Here is a 20,062-nt window from a genome sequence, read left to right on the forward strand (position 1 = left end):
TAAATAAATCGAGTCGGTCGTATAAAAGTTAAATTCAAACAGTTTTATTGGTTATTTTTACAACAATTTTTCTTGGCTTTTTTTGGCTTTTTGATCATTGGGAGTCTAACCAAGGCGTGCTGTCGGTTAAGTGTACGCATGGAAACTAAGAAAAGCTTGTTTAATGCTAGTCGCTGTGTTTCTGGTTTGTTTTTCTGAAATTGAACTTAAAACTATTTGGAAAAAAATATTGATTTTTACCAAGATTTTTTACGACTTAGTTATTTTCATTTATGTTCGGTAACTTGTTTTGCCACGTTTTGGTTGTATCAAAAGTGATGTGAAGCTCCCTTTCGCCTCTGTGTACTTGTAGTTTTTGTTCCATTTCAAGGAGTTCAAATTGAGGCAGCAAATAAAAGAATTCTTAGCATGTAGATTTTCTGGGAACATGAAATAAGCTCGACCAGTGCAGGTCAAATACTTCGAAGTTATGGTTATGCTCTTTCAGCCGTGAGTCTAGCTGTAATGCAAATTTCTGGAACGTTTTCAAGTGTCAATGAAGGCAGTGAAGACCTAAGTAAGTCGTGGTTTTGTTCTCTGGAACCTCATAAAATTTGTTAATGCTCACATGAGTTTTGCTTTTTTATTCGGAGGAAGGCAAACGTCACTGTCGAGCAGCAGTAGTGTGAAGGTCACGAAAAATTTGAACCAGTTTTTGGTCCGAAAGTGGGTTCTCCTGATTAGATTTCCAGCTCTATATGTAAATTTTTTCTTAAAACTAGTTAATTTTTCTGTTTTCGTTCATCGTATCTGTTCAAACTGTCTGTTGACCATGTTTTCATTGTCAAAAAAAATTCATTATCACGATTTTTTGACTAGCCGTTTTAGAGCGATGAGTGGATAATGAATCAATAAGTAATTACGGTTGTAGAGCCGTTTTGTAATATCTAGGCTGTAAATGAAACTCTCAGCAGCCTAAATTTTTCTGTCCCAGCAAAACACAATTTTTTTCATTACACGTGCCGAACGTAGTGTGATAGTATGATGCAACTTTTTTCCAGCTTAACGCGCAAACAAGTGCTATTTGTCGTTAGCTGCATTAGCTTTATAACAACATGGGCTTTAACATTTAATTCGTAATAAGTTAACACAGCTATTTGTTTTATACAACAGTTAAATAATTAAAATCCCAATCAGAACTTCTCCAAATCGATAAATTTTGCGAGTTTTTTAAATGCGTAATTTATTCGCATTTTGTTTTTAATACATTCCATTATTTACATTCAAAGTTAGTGTGGTTGACTTTAGCTTATTAGTTTCCGATTTTTTATATGCTAAGTTTGAGTTTTTGTGCAATTTTTAAAACTCCTTTATCTTTGCCGCTTTTTCGCTCATATCTGCGAAGTTGCAGCTTCACCTGTGTCAAATTTTTAGCAATAGTGTTTGTAGTCGGAATGGAACACCTTGAACCACTGAAAATTAACCAAGTATGCTTGTTTGTATGTTTTCATTAGAAAACCTATAATGAAAAGCATATCTAAAATAAAACAAGAATAATTGGTTACTCTGCAATGAGCATGGAATGTTCCGACCATAGTATTAAAAAAACTACAAAGATTTTTTTTGTCTCATTAGTGCTTTTTCTGCGTGGTGTGATAAAAGGATCTGACTTAAAACTATAATTTATCTCAAATTGGTCAAAAATGTATGTAGAAATATAACCAGAACAAAAAAAAATAAATAATTTTTTTTTGCAAGTTGTTACTCTCAAAGTGGCGCTAAAAACTCCATATACTAATTTTATTTGTTTAAAACTAAATATTAGGGGCTTTAATTTAGCATAATTAGGCTGTTGTAAGGCTGCTCGTTAGGTGTTGTAAGGCTGCTCATTGGGCGTTGTAAGTAAACCAGCTTCTTTCGATACCAAGAAGAGGTTTGAAAAATTTTTAATGTGGTCGAATCACGACTGAAAAGGCTTCAATTTGGTATGTCACTCGACACATTTCAGTGGTTTTTTGTGGTACCTGATTTAACTTTTTTTAAAGACGTGCGGAGCGTTGTGTGATAGTACGATGCAACTTTTGTTTCAACTTAAGTCGCAAACAAGTGCAAGTTTTCGTTGGCTGCCTTAGCATTATAACACCATGGGCTTTGACATTTATTTCGCAATAAGTTAAAACAGCTATCTGTTTTTTTTCAACAGTATAATAATTAAAATACCAATTCAGAACTTTTCCAACTCGAAATGTTATGCGAGTATTTTGAAATGCATATTTTAATCGCATTTTGTTTTTAATACATTCCATTGTTTACATTCAATGTTAGTGTGGTTGCCTATAGCTTAATAGTTGCCAAATTTTTTCATGCTTATTCTGAGTTCTTCTGCATTTTGAAGCTCCTTTTTGTTTGCCGCTTGCTCGTTCATGTTTGCGATGTTGCAGCTTGACCGCTGTCAATTTTTTAGAAACTGTGGCTGCAGTCGGAATGCTTGTTTAATGTATGTCTTGGTTAAAAAATTTAGAATGAGAAGCAGATTTTAAATTAAACAAGGATAACCGGTTAAACAAGGATCACGGAATTTTCCGACCATAGTCTTTAAAAAACTACAAAAAAAAAAGATTTTTTTTTCTAATTAGTGCTTTTGCTGCGTGATGTGATAAAAGGATCTGACTTAAAACTAAAATTTAGGCGTATTCGACAGTCATTGTAGTTTAGGCAAATTGGACAAAATATTTGTAAAAAAAATAACTAAAAGAACAAAAAAAAAGTTCTTACTTCTCAAAGTGGCGCTACTGAGGATAGTTTTTGTCGATACTGAGGATAGTTTTTGATACTGAGGATAGTTTTTGAAAACTTTTAAATGTCGTTTGAATCACGACTGAAAAGGCTTCAATTTGATATATCACTCGACACATTCCAATTGTTGTTTGTTGTACCTAATTTTGTTTTTTATAACACGTGCAGAGCGTTGTGCGATAGTAAGATGCAACTTTTTTTCCAACTTAAAAAGAAAACAAGTGCTATTTTTTTGGCTACCTTCGAATTATAACACCATGGGTTTTGACATTTAATTCGGAATAAGTTAACACAGCTTTTTTGTTTTATACAACAGTACAATATCTAAAATCTCAGTTCAGAGCTTCCTCAATTCGATTTTTTTTCGCGAGGTTTTCGAAAGGCATATTTATACTCAATTTGTTTTGAAACCTTCTTTTTTACATGCAAAGTCAGTGTGGTTGCCTTCAGCTTATTTGTTTCCAAATTTTTTTTACTTGCTCAGTTTGAGTTCTTGTGCATTTAAAGCTCCTTAATCTTTGCCGCTTGCTCGCTCATGTTTGCGGAATTGCAGCTTCGCCTGTGTCAAATTTTTAGCAATAGTGGCTTTAGTCGGAATGGAACAATTTGAATCACTGCGCATTAACCAAGGATGCTTGTTTGTTGTTTGTTTTGATTGGAAATTTTTTATTGAAAATCGTTTCTAAAACAAAGCAAGGATAACCTGTTACTATGCAATTAGCACGGAATGTTTCGACCATAGTGTTTTAAAAACCTTCAAAAATATTTTTTTTCAATTGCTTTTTCTGCGTGTTGTGGTAAAAGGATCGGACTTAAAACTTTAATTTAGGCGTATTCGACAGTAATTGTAATATAGGCAAAATGGACAAAAATGTTTATTGGAAAATGACTAAAATAATTTAAAAATTGCAAAGTTTTGAATTTTTCAAGTTTTTAGTTCTCAAAATGGCGCTAAAAACTTCAAAAACAATTTTTTTTGGCTTAAATTTTAATTTTAAGGGCTTAAATTAAATATAATCAGGTTATAAGGCTTCTCGCTGGCTTCATTTGCTCAAAATTTTCAAACAGTTTTTCTCGATACCGAAGATAGTTTTTGAAAACTTTTAAATGTTGTTCGAATCACGACTGAAAAGGCTTCAATTTGATATGCCACTTGACACATTCCAGTGGTTCTTTGTTGTACCTGATTTTGCTTTTTATAACACGTGCAGAGCGTTGTGTGATAGTACGATGCAACTTTTGTTCCAACTTAAGTCGCAAACAAGTGCAAGTTTTCGTTGGCTGCATTAGCATTATAACACAATGGGCTCGGACATTTAATTTGCAGTAAGTTAACACAGCTATCCGTTTTTTTTAACAGTATAATAATTAAAATACCAATTCAGAACTTTTCCAACTCGAAATGTTATGCGAGTTTTTTGAAATGCATATTTTAATCGCATTTTATTCTTAATACATTCCATTGTTTACATTCAATGTTAGTGTGGTTGCCTATAGCTTATAAGTTGCCAAATTTTTTCATGCTTGTTCTGAGTTCTTCTGCATTTTGAAGCTCCTTTATCTTTGCCGCTTGCCCGCTCATGTTTGCGAAGTTGCAGCTTGACCGCTGTCAATTTTTTAGAAACTGTGACTGCAGTCGGATTGGAACAATTTGAACTACTGCACTTTAAACAAAGATGCTTGTTTGTTGTATTTCTCGATTAGAAAATTTATAATGAAAAGCATACCTAAAATTAAACAATAAAACCCGTTACTATGCAAGTAGCATGGAATGTTCAAACCATAGTCTTAAAAAACTACAAAAAGAAATGTTTTTCACATTAGTGCTTTTTCTGCGTGGTGTTATAAAAAGGAATTGACTTAAAATTTTGATTTAGGCATATTCAACGGTCAACGTAATAAAGGCAAATTGGACAAAAGTTTTTTTTTTAGAAAATTGACTAAAGGAACAAAAAAAAAATCAAAAAGTTTTTGCAGAAATTTTATTGAAATTTTTCGAGTTTTTAGTTCTCAAAGTGGCGCTAAAAACTCCAGAAACTTCTTTTTTGTTTAAAACTAAGTTTTAAGGGCTTAAATTGAGCATAATTAGGCTCTTGTAAGGCTGCTCGCTTGCTTAACTTGCTGAAAATTGAATAAAGAATCAAAATTTTTCTACCAGTTTTTCTCGATACTGATGATAGTTTTTAGAGGAAAAAGATTTAGAGGACAAATTTTAAATGTCGTTCGAGTCACAACTGAAGAGGCTTCATTTTTTCGACACGTTGCAATGGTTATTTGTAGTTACTGATTTTGCGTAGAAAACAAAAAACCAAAATACCCCCGAATACAAGGTTCCTCAAATAGAAGGTTTTCAAATAGTCGGAACAATTATTTGGGATCATACAGTTTTTCTTAACTGAATAGTTTGTTATTGTTGCGATCACGCAGAAGTGAAATGTGTTCGGGGAAGTTATAAACGTCCTGTGAAATTGAGTGTATCGTCATTTTGAGGTCATTTTGGTCGTGATTTGACCTAGGACATAGTAATCCAAGCGAATTTGCGATTGTTGTGTTATAAAATCAGTCCACTTTTTTCGGTCCCACGTTTTTTTTTGCTTTTTATGCGTTTTTAGAGTTAGAGTTATGTTTTAGCTATATCCTTCTAGAATAAAGTATTAATGAGAGTAGATTAAATTAAGAGGCGATTGCTATGTGGGCGACTCATGTGACTCTTGATCTGGAGTAACATGATCGGATCCCGTATTCTCCAAGTAATTTCTCATTTTCGAAGTTTTGATTTCAAGGCTTATTTTGATATTTTCTTGCTTTTTTGTTTTTGGTTTTTGGAGCTACTATTTTGCAGAGATAGTGTTCTTGTCTAACCTGCCTAGAAAAACCTGCTGTGCTACAGTTTCAGCATCCGGCTATTATTAATGTTTCAGTGACAAACCGTATGTCAAGATGAGAGATTTGAGAAAAGGGATGCAAAAAGTTGAGCATGGTAAGTGAGATCAGTTCACGCGATCTTTTTCGTTATGGCCATTGCGGTTGATATACAAAAGGCACATTTAATTTCAGCTGATGACCTAATTGATCTGACTGCTGTTCGATCGCCCGATGTTGAGCATCAGCCTTCTTTTTCTCCCGATAACGGAATCGCATCTTCAAGCAATCCGTTTGGACCTATCCTGAGTGATCGTCAGAATATGTCACAAAGATTCACAGATAACTTCGTGCAAAACAGTGGCGAAGCGAAAGACGAAGATCCCGATGACTTCAGTGTCTACGACGACCAATCTGAGTTCTACTCGGTTATCGATTCAGACGAGGGTCGATTGACTCCGTCTCAAAATGAGCAGTCTCCGACGCATGGTTATAATTCAATTGGTAGAATGGAATCCAATGGAAGAGCCGAATCAACGAACCCGTTTTACACGAACGAAGAGTACGACGAGTATTCTTCTATGGCGAAATATTCAAAAGCAAGAACAATCGAAAATAAAAACAACAGTTTTGCTCAGTTCTCACAAAGTTTTGACTCTGCAACTAACTGGGAACCGATAAACGTACAGGAAACTGTTGATTGTCAATTCGACGCTACGCCTAATGTGCAATACACTGAAGATTCTAATGCAACTCTGCAAGAGCAATCAAATAATCCGATATTTCGAGAAACACCTGCGAAAAGACCAAGTGGTTTTGAACAAGACTTGATTGATCTAAATACACTTAAGTTTCAAGATAAAAGTGCAAATATTAGTAGTATTTCGTGGAACAATGCCAATGAAGCTGCCAAAAGTTCAATAGCCAAAAGCATGGAGACTGGAGGGAGTCGTTTTTCGATCGATCTTGAATCGGTCAAATTGGACCAATCCAGAGAAAATACTCCTAGTGATATAGCATCAGGATCTAGTGTCGATTACTGCGACGAATTAGAGGAAAGGATTAAGAAACTGCGAGAGATGCAGCTGAGAAATAGCATCAAAAGGGATAAAGATTCCACTTTCTCGCCGAGGTTGAACTTCCGACACTCGATGCCAAAACCAGGTGAAAATGTGTCCTCAAACTTCAGCCGACCGGGATCCAAAGAACATAGTCGGGAAAATTCGGGTCCGTACTCGCCGACAGTTCCTACTGTACCCACGAAAAGGGAAGCGTCGGCTTTCGCTTCGAAACCTATGGCTATACCGGGTAGCCAGGCTTCGAGGCTCAGTGCGCCGCCTCATATGTTGGCGAGGTCTCCAGCTGTAACTTCGGCGTTTTTGCCTCAGTCGCCAAATATTGGAGGATTCGGAAAATCAAATTTGAGTTCAAGCTTTCCACCTCCGCCACCCCCAATGGCAAACAGCTATGGTGGTTTTGGAAATAATGGATTCGGAATTTCTGGGGCACCGACCGCACCAGCGTATGAGCTGGTTTCTTCTACACAATTGAAGGTATATTCGATTTTATTAACATTGGTTTTTCAAACTCGTTAGTTCAAAGCACGAGGAAAAGTATCCTATGAGTTAAAGTTTTTGGAAATAAAGATCAATTATTTCGGTGATATTTTTATTTCTGGTTGTTAAATTTAAAATACAATAAATTCCATATTTGGCATCTAATTAAGAAACGAGTATGTGTTTGCTCTAAGTTGGACAAAATATGTTATAAGAAAATTAGGGCCAGCCTCGATTAATGGTTACCGTTAAAGAAAAGTATTTTTTGTCAATAACAGAACACGTCAGCTCTAATTTTTTTTAGTCTCTAGAAGCTCAAAGCGAAGCTGCGGTTGAACGTGTGTGTAGTAGTGTGAATGGAAGTACACAAGAGCAGTGTTACAACGCACTTGTTGAAACGAATTGGAACGAACAAAAGGCCATCGAATCAGTCAAGATCAACATCCTCCAAAACACATGCACACTTTCCACAAATAATTGCAAAATGGTGTTAGAGTCTTTCAAATACGATCTGGCAAAAGCTTCCAAATTTGTGCAGTCTTTTAAAGAAAAGGGAGGTGCTAGCCCGGGCGCTGCGTTTTAACAGCATTCGATCCAAGGGTGCAACTTTCCTCGTTAAACTGATTTTGTTTTATTCTCCAACCGTTGATTGTCTATCCTGCTTTGTAGCATTATTAGCAGCGAATTTTAGTAATGGAGATGTTGTGTTTTGTTAGTCTAAAAACTCAATAGTAATTTAGAGGTTTAGTTCAAGGTTTCCGAATTTCCATTCATTTTTTGAAAGTTTTTTTTTAAATCGTCCGCTCTACTTTAGTTAACTACATTAAAAAATGGTAGCTCTACCTTTAAAAATATAAGAAATTGTGGGAACTTTTTCAAAATAAAACATGCCACGGATAATTGAGAAATCTCTCTCCCTCCCCGATCATTGGGTACTTGGGACATGTTTATAACGACTTGAACTTAGGTTTACCTTGCATTAAATTATCCGCAAGGTTGTTCCATCAATTTGGACCACCATAATTTGGAATACCAAATTTTAAAAATCAATTTGAACAGCCATCAATTTTCTGCCTTATTTAAGAATAACATATAATTATTTACTTTATTAAGTTAATGCAGGGAACAATTTTAGGAATTTAACCATAAATGTAGAGCCCTATCTATGTGATAACTTGCTATCTTTGATGCAAATGAATCGCGAAAACAAACAAATTTGAAAGTTGCGACCACATCCATTAAAAAATCCCTACCCGACCATTGATACCGACATTTTGTTCCGAGCTTAAGTCTAATTTCGAGCGAGCAAGCGTGTCGTATAAATAGATCTTCTAATATATCAGTAGTAATTTCATTTCGATAGTGAAAACTTAAGTTTGCTCCGGGATAACTAGGTTTATGGGCTTCATTTAGAGCTTCCTTGGCAAATTGTTCTGAAAACAAATTGTTCTGAAAAAAAAATCAGAAAAATTTGTAGAATTTTTTTTTTCATTTTTCTCTACGTGATTTAATTTTCGAAGATAATTGTTGTTAAGTTGTCTAAATTGCTAAAGCGATACTGTTTGTAAATTTCTTTCATCAAACCTCGCACGAAAGGACTCTAATTTGAATTTTGAAAAATTCGATTGTTTTTATATGAATGTTGTCGGAAATTTTGTGCTATTTGCACAGCAAGCGGTTATCCTTGTTATTCTTTGTATTTGTCTTTGTTATGCGTGGTGACAACATTATTCTTTGAAAAATGAATAACAAAACAAGTATAGTTGGTTACTGTGCAAATAGCACAGAATGTTCCGACCAAGTCTTATACAAATACAATTTTGTTTTCAATTAAGTGTCGTTGTTTCTATGTGGTGTGATATTAAGATCTGAACGAAGAAAATTGAAATTATGTATATGCGACTTTAATAGTCAAATAGGCTAACTGGAAAAACAGTTTCTGTAGAAAAACGATAAAAAATCGTAAAGTCTTTTTGCAGAATTTTTTTTTGACGTTTTTGATTCTCAAAATGCGCTAAGATTTTCAAAAACTAAGTTTCCTTGAACAAATCTAAGTTTTCACTGCTGAAATGAGCTATTACAAGCCTGCAAACCTTATTTGGACAAACCTTATTAGCTCGAATTTAGACCAAAAATCAAAAATTTCAAACCGGTTTTTCTTGACAATTGTTTTTTGATGTCGTTCGATTTGCAACTGGAAATGCTCTGATTTAGAAATTGAATCATTCTGATGATTATTTGCGGTACCTGATTTTATGTGGAAAAAAACTGAAACTTACCCGAATACAAAATTCTTCCACATTTTCAAATGGTCTGAACAACAATAAAAGTTTTGCAGTAAACTATGTTTTTCACGACTTGAATGATTGTTTTTTTTCCACTATAGCATATCTTCTTGCATGCTTAATTTGATGAAAGTTAAGCTAAAAAGGAAAAATGCAACATATATTTTTCTCGTTGCACGAATTTTGAAAAAAAAACATAATTTGTTCAATCGATTGCGTGCTATTCACTCATCAACCACCCACTCGCGTTTTATAAAGACTTTTGTTGCGTTTATCCATTTTTTGGCTAGGCAAGAAGCTCAATTTTTCATTAGGGGGAGGAGTTGGGGATCTTTTCAATTATTTCCCCCTGCGCGGCTAAGTAAAGAATACCTACCTCTCATAATGAACTAAAACAATGGTTAAGCATATGCGGATTTTGAATCACTTTCACTGTTCCCCTTTTTGCAAAAGAGAAAAATGTTACGGAGATTTCTCAGTTGATCCCATGCCACCCATCTTACTATATAATGTAATGGTGATAAGTTTCTGATCATCATTTCGGAAATCTTGGTATTTCATTAGATGTCGTACTTCGCATTACTCAGTGCATTATTGTTTGCATTCAACACATGATTGATATGCAGTATATTTTGCATAAAAGTTGATCATCTATTTCTTTTTGAAAAAGCTTCATAGTAAAATAACTCAAATATAATAGATACTAATTTAAGATTTTATCTAGCTTTTTATTCTCATGATGACACAATGGCAGATTGTTTTCGAAATAACAACAGAATTTTTTATGCTGAAATGCTAAAAAAAATTTCTCTTTATGGAAACAACAGATGTTTCAAACAACTGAAAATGAATGAACTCCTTTGCTCGATTTTAAATGGTGTGTAAAAGGAAGACGATTTCCTGGGAGACCCGTTTGTTATTTTTAGTGCAAAAAATCAACGTGATATAGGCAAACTAGTTCATAAAAAGTGCAGTGATTCGACCCCGTTTGACTTAAATTTTCCTTTTTTAGCTCGAACATATTGCATTTGAATGTTTCAGATCTTAATGATTGATCGCCTCAAATTTACATTATGTGGCTTACACATCTGGTCTTTCTGATTATATTTTCCCTCTTTAATCGTGGACATTCATCAAATGATGTCATCGATGAAGCAGTTACCACTTATGACATAACAGTGTCGACCACACCCAAAAGAGAATTAATAAATGCCCAAAATGAAGATATCAGCCAATCAGATGACAACTTGATTCTCGTGTCGACAATTAATGGTGCCATCTACATAGTGAGTCAGTCAGATGGTCGTATTCTGTGGGATATTGCGGAGGAGGAGTTTCCGGTGCTGAAGTTGCCGCAGCAGCTGATCCGGCCTCTATTTGTAGCAAACCCTAGAGACGGCGGACTCTACCGGATGGGAGTGAGTGCCAGCGGAAGACTGGAGAAGTTGGACTTGGGAATACCTGAAATGGTGTGTGTTCGTAAACATTTCATTTTCTGTCTTGGGAACTGAATGAAAATTACATCCTGCTAAAAATATGTGGAAATAAAATACTAAGCAAGGCTCAGTAAGATGAGCGGATATAAGGGAAATTTCAAAAGTAGATTTCTTTTCAGAATATTTTAACTTCATTCTCTCAAATTGATTTTCGATGTCTTGAGTTGCAAAACTTTTAGCTAGCTCGACATAACACTCGAGTAGATAACCCTCTTGTAATAAACAATCAGGTCCAAATAAGATATTACTTGATAGAAAGTCCTAAGCGGGCGCTTCAACGGGTTGAATTGCCTTCTGCGCTGGCTCAAGATGATGCTCTGTCAAAGATAAATTTTCTATATTGTTGGATTATTGCACAAACTTGAAACAAATTTTTTATAGTACTTTTGGAATAAGTTATTATTAAATGAAGGATTGATTTAGGTTGCCCAATCGCCTTTTAATATGGACGGAATGCTATACACTGGTAAGAAGCAAGACACCTGGTACGCAATTGACCTTGATTCACAGAAAGCCCAAAAGGCAGTATCACTTGACCATCTTGAATACCCTTGCCCTCAACCCCAGAAATCAGTGTTTTATATCGGCAGAACGGAATACACAGTCAGTATCTTCGACAGTTTCACTCAGACTCTAAGATGGAATGCAACGTTTTACAACTTCAGCTCGATGAGCAAAGACTTGGAATCAAATAGCGAAATGTTGCATTTGACTGCGGACCAGAATGGAGAGATGGTATCTCTGGATAAGGAATCAGGCAAGGTTGCCTGGACGCAAAAATTTAAATCAACGGTAGTCGGTTTGTACAAAATTGAAGATCGCGGGTTAGTCCAGCTTCCTTTTGACACAATTTCTGTTGAAACATTAAATGCAGTCAAAAGTTCCAACGCGCCTTCTAAATGGGGCGCAGAAAGTGAAAGCTACTTCAACCTGATGCCAGCTATGTTTCTGGGAAAGCTACAAAAAGGACTGTTTGTACTCCCAACCTTAGTTGGCGAAAGGACCCGCTTCATGACTCACAACGGGAACTTGCCTTTATTACCCAGCAAAACAGAAGATAACGAAAATGCAGGCGTCATGAATCTAGGTTATCTTTCAGTTCCAGACAACTGGAAACCTAACTCCAGGCTGTTGGAACACAATGGATCTCTGGACTCCTCCAAAAGTGACAATCATTCGTCTTTCGACAACAGGGTGCAACTATACCTTGCCATGTTTGTTCCCACGGCCATAAGTATTGTATGCGGTGTTTTTACGTGGCTGGCTTATAGGCGTAATCAGAAATTGAGTGATAGCTTAATGTCAAATGGAAGTCCTAACTCCAGCTTGGGAGGATCTGGCAATACGTCTTCGGTAGGCTCATCGTTGACTGTCAATGCAGATGGCAAAGTTGTAATTGGCAAAATTCAATTCGACCCGGAGAAAATTCTAGGTAATGGATGTCTCGGCACTACCGTATACGAAGGCATGTTCGAGCAACGTCCTGTTGCTATAAAAAGAATTGTGCCGCAGTGTTTAGGTGTTGCTGATAGGGAGGTTGAGCTTTTACGCGAAACAGATCACCACTCAAATGTGGTCAGGTACTTTTGCATGGAAAAAGACAGCATCTTTCGCTATCTTGCTCTAGAACTTGGATGCGCTACTATTAAAGATTACATAGAAAAGGACTTGGACTTTGCGCCAAATTTAACCCCAGCTAAAATTCTGAATCAAGCGTTACAGGGATTGAATCATCTGCACAATCTTAAGATTTGTCACCGTGACGTCAAACCAGAGAATCTTATCATATCTAAAGCTAATGCTAATGGCTGTAGGCGGGTCATGATTTCGGATTTTGGACTCTGTAAGAAACTGAACCATGGACATCAGTCGTTTTCTATGTCGTCCCCAAATGGCGTTGCTGGAACTCTTGGCTGGATTGCTCCTGAAATCATGAAGAATAGAGGATCCGGTTTTAAACCATCCTATGCAGTGGACCTGTTCTCAATGGGATGTGTGTTTTACTACGTTCATACCAAAGGCCATCATCCATTTTCGGATCCAAATGATGAAAACGATAAACAGAAAAGGCAACATAATATCGAAGGAGATCTTGCTAGCTTGAAACACCTGTTCGACGTTGAGAGTAGTGAGAACCTAGTAGCATATGACATCATATCAGGCATGATTTCGAAAGATCCCAGTTCCCGACCACCTGTTTCCAGAGCATTATTACATCCATTTTTCTGGTCCCTGGATAAACAGCTACAATACCTGCAAGATGTGAGCGATGCCATCGAAAAAGAAGATCCAGTTGCGCCCACGATCCGGGCTCTTGAGTGTAACGGAAGAACTGTCGTATGTGGGAATTGGAGACTGAATGTCACCCAGGAGCTACAGGGAGATCTAAGGAAGTATAGGAATTACGATGGAACTTCAGTTAGGGATTTGTTACGTGCGATGAGAAATAAAAAGCACCATTATAGGGAACTTCCTCAGGAGGTCAAAGATTCTCTTGGTCCTGTTCCAGACGGGTTTATAAATTATTTCACCTCAAGGTTCCCAAGACTTTTGATCCATACTTACAAAGCGATGTACAATGCCAAAGACGAGCCAACTCTTCGCAAGTATTACATTCCAAGTCAAAGCTACAACTGAATCAAGCTCAAGCGAGTGAAGATTTTTTTTAGTGTTATGTCTGTATCCTCGGTTTTTCGACTTAGCCGTTTTGTCTCATCATTTTTGCCTTATGTTGTAAGATATATAATAAAGTTTGTATTATATTTTTGAAACTATTTTATTTGTGCTTTTCTGTATTGGACTACCAATAATTGATTCTCTTTTGATAGTTTACCTGTAAGTTTATGATATATATATATAAAGTTTATATTGTGGTTTTGCTAGTTTAAATTTTTCAAGTAACGTTATGTTTCAGTAATATAAATCAAAATTCACGAGTTTCGGGGAAATGAACACCTGTACAGCGATACACAGCATGGGGTAACTTTTGAGTTGTAGTTGGTCGAATTTTCCGCAAAAGTATGCATTATTAGTTTATATTCTGTCGACAGTGTTTGAATGCCCCGAATTTTTTTTTTGCTGTTTTTCAGTATTTTCTTTTAAAAAGTTAATTCCTAAATTGTATCTGTTTAGTATTGTTTTTCAATTTTAGCCGTTACAATGCAGCGATTCAAAACTAAGATTTCGTCAGCCTAAAATGATAATACATAATTGTACCAAAGGCAATTAATTGAATTGTAAATCGGGCGAAGGCGTCTAATGGCGGATGGGTGAAGGGAAGGGTCTATTGATGGATCCTGCCGGTAACTTGTTGAAAAAACTGGTGGCCTTAGAAATTTTTTGGTTGGTCGCCAAAAATGGATGCATTAGACATCACCGATAAGCATGGTTATTGCAATCATGTACTAGACTTTTTTCCCGTAAACAACTTTGTCCTCAGGATCTTCACTTCTAGAGGATCTTCACTTCCAAAGGATCTTTCATCTGACATGCTCAATTTCTTGAAAATTCAAAAAAAGCACTAATACTTAGCTAGTAATTAGTTCAAGCCGGTTTCAGGTTGTAATTATCTTTTTTTAAAATTATCTCTCATTTTTTTTCGTGTTGCTGGTTTTTGTCGGTTCATTTTCCGTTTTTTAAACGCAGTTTTTTTTATCTGGCAGGGTTTTTATTGCTTTAATTTTTAAATCATGAGTTTTTACAATTTGAACAGTTTTCACTATAACTGAACCTTCGCAAATTTGTAAATTTACCATATCTGATTTTGAGTTTTTTTTTTCAAAATTTCTTAAATATTTAAACAGTTTCAGTTTATGTTATATCGACTTAGCCTTTTTTTGCGTACTTTCGAGGGTTAATCATATCCGTTTGGGATTATGTGTTTCAGTTTGGATGGGTCTTAAAAACGTTTAAATGTAAAGAAATTTTTTTTGACAACAGTTTTGTTTTCGGCGCAACAGGTTCCGACCCAAAGTTTGTCGCCTTTGTTCCCACTCGATAAATGATTTCCATTTTATAATTGATGTTTATGAACTTCGTCTGATACAAATATGAACTTTTTGTTGCTGTAGTTTTCCAACTTCTGTCAAGTTGTTTTATTTTATTTTTTTGCAACATAATTTTTCAGTTTTTTTATTCACTATTTCGTAAGCGCATTGTGTTTTTGTTTGCATCGCAAGTGTTTAGAAGCTCAACTTCGCCTCAGTGTAAAATAATACCAAAGGGAAGACCGTTTGGTTGGTGGGTCGAATACCCTAAAACACCCCTGCTGAGTTGAAGAGATTTTTTTTTACAGAAATAATGAAAATGGTTTTTAGTTTGTCCGCGGCGTTTCTACTCTCATATTTTCTTTCAAACAACATCGGCGAGATATAATGCCGAAATTGGTCTGGTTTCGGTGGACCTCAAGCTATTCAATAGTGTGAGTTCAGCCTTAAAATGAATTGCAGATGTTTTTAGGCTTTGAATTTTATTTGCGCTGAGTTAGTCCAATCATGGAAGGCCAGAAATTTTAGTTTTTTTCCACGAGTAGTCAGGTACAACATACAGCGGGGCGGATCTAAGATTTTCTCGAGGCGGGGGTGGATTTCAATTTTTTTATTGATCAACCAAATTGAGTTTCCGAGAGTTTCCAGAACACAATAAAGACCAAATTTTGACAAAAACTTTTGCGCCGCAGACAATTTTTTTGAAAAACTGGTCAATATTGTCGTTTTTGGGCACGTTTTGGAAAATTTAGACCAAAAACAATTCCTGAGCGCTCCACTTAAAAATTAGTAGAAATTAGAAAATTATTAGGGTTGATGGGCTGAAAATAAATGTCATAAAATAAAACCAAAGTGGGGACCCTTTGGTTGATGAGGGGTCGAATCCCTGAGGGGGTGGGGGGGGGGGGCGACTAAATTCGCCCCTGCACAAACATATGTCACAGAAGAACGAGTGAAGTATCATAAGTGAATTCCTTTCTGTCGTCATTCATGTTGGGAAGAAAATTTGGAATACGTTTTTTGGTGTTCAGAAAAGTTATGAGTTATTTCCTTTTTCTGACTTGGAACATTTTTTCCATGATTGGAACTTTTTTTCCCAGGATTACAACTTGTCTATCATAATCACTAAATCGGGTGCTATCTTAATTAAGTATCAATGAATGAAGCGAAGCCACTTTCTTAGATCGTATGGTTTTTCATCTAGTGTGAACAAATAAAAAAAGGAAGATATTTTAAAGTGGTGTGATTTTAAGCTCTTCAGAAGCGTAAGTTCAAATGGCGCGAAAAAACGTGGTTGACGTTTTTTACTTTCGAAAGAGTTTCTTATTTACGATTTCCTTGCAGAATACTAAAAATTACACATTGATCCAGTTTTTATAGATGTTTTCTCAAATTGTAAAATATTGAAAATTTTCGGGTCTGAAACGGAACAACATATCACCTCAAAGCTCTCTAAAATCTTATGAATTTTTTTTTTGGTGTTCTTGTTGGTTGACGTTTTTCAAACTTGTCTGTTGGCTATGTTTTTTTCATGAAATTTCTTGGTTAATCATGCTCTAACTTGCTGTTTTGCGGTTTGATTTTCACATTTTTTTAATTTTTGTTTAAGAAGCATAAGAGGCTATTTTTTAATTTAAGATGACTAATACCAGATAAAATTTTGAAAAAACCAGCGATCAAAAATTGAGTCTACATTTTTTTCTAGTTAGCGTTAATTATAGAGCAGTATATTTTATTGATTTTGGGATTGAGGGTTTTAAGGTTTTTTTTGGTCGTAGTCCTCAAAAATCAAGTCATGTACCCTTACATCTCGAGTTTTTCGATATAATAGAAGAAGAAGAAGAAGAATTAATTTCACTTAACAAAATCAGATACACTATTACATTAAACAAAAAGAATATTGTTTTATCACATAATAAATGAATCAACAGTTTACCCAGGATTGTTAAGTGAGGATACGCAAAGGGTTTTCTTCAAACCCACTAGGAGCGTACCCCACAGATTACACAAAAGAAAAGCACATCAATGAGATATGAATAAGTGATAAATATAATTTTTATGAAACCAATTAGCAAAAAGAAAAATTATAAGTTTTTAGAAGTTAATTAACGCCTCATCCACCTCGCGAAAAAAAGCCCTTAAATTCTCTAGAAATTTGGGCAGAGTAACGCCCTCTTTTTGACAATTTTTCAAAATTTCTTGAAATATGACTATGTCCTTTAGGTGCAAAGCAAAACAACCCAAAACTGTATACCCATACTCAGACTCGAATAGTATTAAACTATGTTGCCCGGAGACAACGCCTGGTCTTCTGAAAGAATACAGTTCGAGCCGCCTCACCCTGCACCTGAACACAGTCATATTTATAATCATAAAGCAAAAATATACCAAACAAGTTCGTAATTTTCATGTATAAACGTATCTCTTAGCATATGTGGCAAGTTATTTAGTTCCCCTTTTTTTAAGTTTAAAACATTTTCCGGGAGCAAGTTATTATCTCTAAATATCTTCAGCAGTTTGCATCCTCTTAACCATATCGATTGTCTTTTCGTTTTTGTCTTACAGCAAGGAGCTTCAAATTGAATACCTATAAATTTTCTGGTAAAATAAGCCGATTTTGTTTTCAGAGTGAAAAAATCGTTAAGAAATGCGGTTGAATTCAACTTGCTTATTGATCTTAAGCAAAATTTGAGAAGATCGTACACATACAGCTCATGAAATGTTAAAATTTTGTGTTCTTAACCTTTCCCTAATACTATCAAATTTCCTTGCCTTGTAAATCATTCGAATTATTTTTTCTGCAAAAGGAAAATTAGATTGAGATTCGAGAAGCTCGTTCTCCCTATGTATAAGTAATCCATATTGTATAATGGGTTTGATGTTGTAACAATAATATTTTATTAGCGCATCTATGGGTACAAATTTTCTCATTTGAGCAATAACTCCACAATGCCTTCCTAGTTTCGCTTTTAATTTTTCAACGTGCGTACAAAATGATAGTTTTGAATCCGCAAAAACACCTAGATATTTGCAATACGCCTTAGAAGTAACCATAGAATTGTTAATGCACAACTGAAGACTGGAAGCACTTACTTTGTTTTGGAAACTTAGTAATATTGATTTATCTCCATTAAGTGTTAGCTTATTTCTATATAGCCAGTAACATATATTTTGTATGTCGTTGGTGAAGACCTCGAAAGATTCGTTTTCACAAGTGACATTGGTATCATCTGCAAATAGGTAAACGGTTGTGTCTTTTACGCAATTGGGCATATCATTAATATATATTAAAAACAATAACGGACCGATCACGGAACCTTGCGGAACTCCATGCGAAACATTCGTCCAATCAGAGTAAACGGAGTTTGTGAACACACATTGCCTACGATTGCAGAGATAATTTCGAAACCAATCATTACACAATCCTCTTATTCCGTAGTTTTCTAATTTGTGTAAAAGTAGTTCATGATCCAATGTATCAAAGGCTTTCTTAAGATCTAGGAACATACTGAATTTCATTGACTTACCACCGTACCTAAGTTTTTCTGTTAACTCAACTAATGCATCGATAGTATTGTATTTCTGTCTAAATCCAAATTGTTTTTCATATAAAAGGTTGAACTTGTTCAAATAGTTGTATAGGCGAATATGCATTAATTTTTCAAAGATTTTACTGCAACAATTTAGTCAGGAAATGGGCCTGTAGTTATTTTCATCTGTTTTACTACCTTCTTTTTAGAAGGGCTGGATTTTGACGCTCTTGAGTTGTTCGGGATATTGGCCCGATTCGAATTAGAGGTTTATCAAATAAGTTAAATATGGCGCAATTACATGAGAAACTTTCTTAATGATAATATTGCTTATTTCATCTACTCCCGTAGACTGTTTCGCTTTTAGATTCTCTATTATTTCCAGGACTTCGAACATTGTTACTTTGTGTAAGAACATTGATTGTGGTGCCTTATATTTTGAATAAGTCTCATGAGACTCTCTGCTATCACTTAGTAATGATGCCAGAAGTTTTGGCGCAATGTTAGCGAAGTGATCATTTAAGTGGTTGGCGATCTCCTGATTATTATCTATTTCTAAATCTCCATTTTTAAGAAGAGGAACGTTTCCACTCCTTGGACATTTTCCTATTATTTCATTTAATATTTTAAAAACCTGTCTCGAGTCTCCAATGCTCCTACTCTACTTTACTCCTCTCGGCGAGGAATTTTTCGCGCTTGGTCTTATTTGTTTTGTTACGTTTCCATTCCTTATACATTCTGTTCCTGGAACTAATTGACTTTTTTATTTCTTTGCTGACCCACCCTGCCGAAGAGCAATCTTTTGCAGTGCATATACGTACAGGTGCATATTCATCAATCGTTTTGTTAAAGCAATTTTGGAAAGATTCGTACGAGGAATTGATATTTTCATCAACTAAAAGATGTGCTTCTTCTAATTTTACTTTGAGAGAATTTTGGAAACTAAGGATTTTAACTTCATCGTTAAGGAATTTTAAATCCCGAAATATTTTCTTTGTATCCTGTTTACGAGATATTCTGAAATTTAGCAAAATTGGGCAATGATCAGTTAACGTATGCTCTTCCAAAATTTTTACTTAATATTCCGGAATATTTTTTACAAAGAAATGGTCGTTACACGTGTTTGATTCAGCTGTTATTCGAGTTAGGGTATCACTTGTGAGAATGAAGCCATTTGCTGCTATAGTATTTAGATAGTTATTTACAAGGTTACTTTGTTGTAAGATATCAATATTAAAGTCACCGCCAAAAATTATAGGGCCATTGTGGTTAGACAATTCTTCCAGAAACTCATCTAATTTTTCGATGAATAATCCTTTATCGGAACGTGGCTTTAAATAGGTAACAACCAAAATGATTCTAACATTCGCATATTTCACTAATTTTGCCTTAGTTTCTGGTAAGCTACATTTTATCTCTTGGATGTAAGTAATATTATCTCTAATTTGGATCATCGACCCACCACCTCTATTCATTTGTCTATTACAAGCAAAGGACGTGAAATTTTTCATTGTAAAAAGCTCTTTATTATCTTCCTTACTTAGCCATGTTTCTGTAGTAAAAATGACTTTT

At 35.2% G+C, this 20,062-nt stretch overlaps 3 protein-coding genes across 3 annotated transcripts in view; all 3 read left to right on the forward strand.

The window, feature by feature from the left end:
* LOC134842316 (uncharacterized) overlaps positions 1-7,989 on the forward strand; it is a 29,774-nt gene extending 21,785 nt beyond the window's left edge. Inside the window, exons 8-10 of the mRNA XM_063858594.1 lie at positions 5,697-5,755; positions 5,833-7,190; positions 7,498-7,989. Of these exons, the coding sequence (XP_063714664.1) occupies positions 5,697-5,755; positions 5,833-7,190; positions 7,498-7,776 (1,696 nt within the window). The 3' untranslated portion in view covers positions 7,777-7,989. The remainder of the gene's footprint in view (positions 1-5,696; positions 5,756-5,832; positions 7,191-7,497) is intronic.
* Positions 1-20,062, forward strand: part of LOC134841220 (probable splicing factor, arginine/serine-rich 7) — a 446,664-nt gene that overhangs the window by 413,106 nt on the left and 13,496 nt on the right. The window lies entirely within an intron of this gene.
* LOC134841219 (serine/threonine-protein kinase/endoribonuclease IRE1-like) lies at positions 10,524-13,851 on the forward strand. Its single transcript, XM_063857062.1, has 2 exons — positions 10,524-10,947; positions 11,398-13,851. The coding sequence occupies exons 1-2, from the start codon at positions 10,552-10,554 to the stop codon at positions 13,609-13,611; spliced, it is 2,610 nt and encodes an 869-aa protein (XP_063713132.1). The 5' UTR covers positions 10,524-10,551; the 3' UTR covers positions 13,612-13,851.

Source organism: Symsagittifera roscoffensis, chromosome 3, assembly GCF_963678635.1.
Source record: "Symsagittifera roscoffensis chromosome 3, txSymRosc1.1, whole genome shotgun sequence".
In the NCBI taxonomy this organism is placed as follows: Eukaryota; Metazoa; Xenacoelomorpha; order Acoela; family Convolutidae; genus Symsagittifera; species Symsagittifera roscoffensis.

Excerpts from the sequence above, each read along its gene's own strand:
- LOC134841219 (XM_063857062.1), top strand. The coding sequence starts at position 10,552 with ATGTGGCTTACACATCTGGTCTTTCTGATTATATTTTCCCTCTTTAAT. Across the intron at positions 10,948-11,397 it reads ACTTGGGAATACCTGAAATG|GTTGCCCAATCGCCTTTTAA; the intron begins GTGTGTGTTCGT and ends GGATTGATTTAG.